At 43.9% G+C, this 3,755-nt stretch overlaps 1 protein-coding gene across 1 annotated transcript in view; it reads left to right on the top strand.

The window, feature by feature from the left end:
• The window catches only part of LOC104467696 (24-hydroxycholesterol 7-alpha-hydroxylase-like), a gene marked incomplete at its 3' end in the record, with an annotated part of 8,974 nt that extends 5,467 nt beyond the window's left edge, over positions 1 to 3,507 (top strand). Inside the window, 3 exon segments of the mRNA XM_010081555.1 lie at positions 856 to 1,005; positions 1,860 to 1,953; positions 3,409 to 3,507. Of these exon segments, the coding sequence (XP_010079857.1) occupies positions 856 to 1,005; positions 1,860 to 1,953; positions 3,409 to 3,507 (343 nt within the window).
• Positions 3,508 to 3,755: the final 248 nt, after the last annotated feature.

The following is a 3,755-nucleotide window of genomic DNA, read 5'->3' as shown; positions in this document are numbered from 1 at the left end:
CTGGGCCCCCCCCCCCCCCTTCTTCTGAGATCAAAGTCACATCTTCTTTCAGTCATAGGCTAGATGGTTAACTACAGAATCCTTAAGAGACATCCACAGTAAATCTGTGCTGAGTGTGATCTGTTCTTATGGTTTTGCCAAACAAGGCAGGGTAAAAGAATTGGAATGAAATGCCCTGGATAATTGTTATTTAACTGCTTCAGAATTGAAGCCATAGAGCCAGCAGGTGGCTCCATTTCCTTATCATCTGTAAAAAAAGCAAGAAAGTGAAAGAGCTGTTGCTTGAAATAGGTATTTAGCAGTAGCTGGAACCCAGCAAAGACTGCGTGAGAGTTTCTCAGAGTTGAAGAGTACAGGTGAAGTGGCCTGGGAAAGGAGATTGGAGTTTGCAGGATAACAGAGGAGCAAACAGAAAGAAAACAAAAAAAGCATTATTTAGTCCAGCAGAGGTGCAGGCAGAGGAAGGACTTCTCAGGGTGGCTGGTTGCAGAAGGGTTTGTGCAATGCCCAGAAGGTCCACATGGGCTAACCTGAAATGAGAGGGGTGGTTAATGGGGAGAAGGGGACCTCGGTGCCTGGAGCCTTTCTGCCACTGCTCAAGGGACCAAACACTACCTGATGAAGTCCAGGCACATGCAGAGGACTAGCATGAGGCCCATGTATGTCCCAGCCTCTGCTTAAAATCTGGGATAAGAGTATGAGTGAGGTATGAGCCTCGTGCCAGCCCCTGCATACTGGTGTGATGCTTGAGACCCACACTGCTCGTGTTGGCAATTCAACGCACCACATCCTGACCTAAAAGTGCTGCAACAGCTTCCCTATGGCCTGTCAGTCACGGGAATCTTCTCTTTGCAGGCACGTCATGTATCCAGCTGTGGTGAACACTTTGTTTGGGAAAGGCATCTGCCCGACAAGTCAGAGTGAAATCAAGGAGTCTGAAGAACATTTTCAGAAGTATGATGAGGACTTTGAATACACTTCTCAGATGCCTGAGTGCTTCCTGAGGTAACAGAGGGGAGATGATGCGCATGGTGTACCCATGGCAGGAGTTTTGCTTGCTGGGATATCAACCATGAGAGACAATTCCCTTGGAGGATGATGCGCTGTCTTTATTGATGGTGTGTCCTTGGGTCATAGAATCATAGAATGGTTTGGGCTGGAAGGGACCTTAAAGATTGAGTTCCAACCCCTCTGCTATGGACAGGGACACCTACCCCTAGATCAGGTTGCTCAAAGCCTCTGGCAGGCCTTCAGCTAGGTGCTTCAAAAAAGTTCTGACCTTATCTCATGCATTTTCCTGGCATAAAGCAGAAACAACCTTGCTTAGGTGGGCAGGGTCTAGCTTGGACCTGTCAGGGAACAGCAGAACTGGGCAAAGGGCAAAGTCTTGAGCCTAAATGTGACCCCCAAGCTGAGAGGATACCCAGCGATGCATCTCTTTGCTCTTTCCCACACCTTAGCTGTTTCTCCGACAGACTGATCCTAGATTACATGGCTGCAGTGCTGAGAGAGAACTAAGGATGTTCTAAAAATGTGGCCTTTATTTTCTCAGGAGAAGTCCCAAGATTGACCTAAGCAATTGTCCAAAGCTGCAATTAAAACTTGTAGTGAAACAGATATGAAAATCTAGGAGACCTGCAGTCAGAGGTCCTGGCTGCAAGATGAGGTCTGGGCAAGGTGAAGGTCTTGGCTGTGCTGTTCCTCATGTTGGTCAACCCTGCTGTCAGTCAGACTGATACTTGATTGACTGCTGCCCAGGGGCTTTTGGAAAGAACCCAAGGAGCCCTTCTCATGGAAAAGGAAGTGTTGGTTTGTGCTGCCTCCGTAAAGTGCTTCTTGTTTGTTGCTTTTCTTTACAGGAACTGATCTAAATCCAAAAAATGGCTTCTAAAATTATTTGAGAAAGTAGTGTCAGATGCTGAAAGGACCAACCCTTCAGAGACCACATCCAAGGTAAACATCCAAGGCTATGAAATAAGAGGACTTCGTTGTAGATTCTGTCTGAAGTGATGGAGCGCAGGAATTATTTCAGTACTGGAAGAAATATGTCAGCTCTGATAGCTGTACCTTAGTTGTCCAGTATAGCTGTCACCTACATTGGGACAGACCCATAATTTTTAGTCCTACTCCTCAATTTAGTTTATTTCCTACAATTCACAATTGACATCTTCCTCTGGGGAATTTTAAGCCAAGGGTTCAAAGCTATGACCCATCACCAGCCTCTGGTATCGCAGTTGCAGTGAGCAGTTAAAAGAGGTGAGAGAAAGACCTCTTCAGTTTTCTCTGTGAGGGCACCGCGCTGTGAAATTTCAAAACCTTACATGTACTATTTTTAAACCCTGGTGTAGAGTGAGTAGATCCTCCAGCAGCCAGACTAATAGAAAATAGCAGATTACTGGATTGGAAGCCAAGTACCCTAAATATTGATTGTGTCAAAGCTGTGATAAGTTGTCCCCCTGGTTATTCTCCCTAGCTATGGCAGGAATTCTGTCTACACGGCTGAAAAATGTGAGGACAGACTGGCCTGGGAATTTTGATCTACCAAATGATTATAGAACAGGTCATTAAACAAACCAGGTTTTATTTAGACTTTAAAAGCTTTACATACCACAATTTCTTTGATAAAATAAACCAGAATAATGGAAAGAAAGAGAGGGCTGGAGAGGGGATCGTAGGAGGTAAGAAGGTGTAGGCAGTAACTCAGTGTCTTAGATTGGGTGGGAATTTGGAAAAAAAAAACCAACGGCCATTTTTTATTCAAGGTCAGCTTTTTTCCCATCTGAAAAGTAGACAGGAAGCTTTGCCTTGAATGCATGGTTGCCCTGTATTTAAGGAAATACAACATTACACAGTTGCTATAGTTTCAAAGAATATCAAGCCATTGAAATCACAGTTTAGGTCACTAAAAAAGCACCTGGAACCAGGGAGTTCGCTGATATATCAGACCATCTCTTCATAACAAGCACCTTTTTGGAAGAAACAGAGAGAACATTTTCTTCATTTCCATTCATTCAACTTGTTCAGTCCCACTTTCAGGTTCTTTAAAGTAGGGAAGTAGAGCGGGAATTAAAAAAGACTAGTTTGGGTTTTTTTCTACCACATACAAGCAGCAATAGACAGTGAAGGAACCAAACCCCCTAAAAACTTTAAGACCATGGAGGGCAGTACAAGTATTCAGTACGGATTCACATCCTGCATTGACTTCCTCTGGTCCTCCATGAGCAAGCCTCACTTTCTCTTAACAGCTGTCATCTCTCTACTTTTACTGCAAACAACCCATAACTAACATTATTTCTCTTTGATAAACTAGTCTTACGTACTTACTCCTTGAATTCTAGTAAGCCCTACCCTAAACTTGATTTGAATATATTTTTTGAAATACACATTATTGCCTTTTCTTTATGACAGACACTACTGCAACATCTCCTGGATACCTTGCAAGGAAAACACCTGGCTGCCAAATATGGTCTCCTAATGCTCTGGGCTTCCCAAGCAAATGCTGTCCCTGTAAGTACATCAGCTAGAGAAGCATCTTCTCTCTGTCCTGTCCAAAAGCCTGGATTTGGGAAGCAAAGACTTTGAACCAGAGGTCACATGCACTGCATGTATTCCAAAGAAGGGATTATCACGCCCACATGCATCACTACAAATATACCTGGGCTGCAATGTCACAGAAGCAACGACAAGAAAAGCTCTTCTTGTATTTTTCCTAAATTGTTATGTCCCCTGTCATAGAATCATAGAATCATTAAGGT

The sequence above is a fragment of the Pterocles gutturalis genome, unplaced genomic scaffold (genome assembly GCF_000699245.1).
Source record: "Pterocles gutturalis isolate BGI_N339 unplaced genomic scaffold, ASM69924v1 scaffold33799, whole genome shotgun sequence".
NCBI lineage: Eukaryota > Metazoa > Chordata > Aves > Pterocliformes > Pteroclidae > Pterocles > Pterocles gutturalis.
This window is presented reverse-complemented; position numbering and strand designations above follow the sequence as displayed.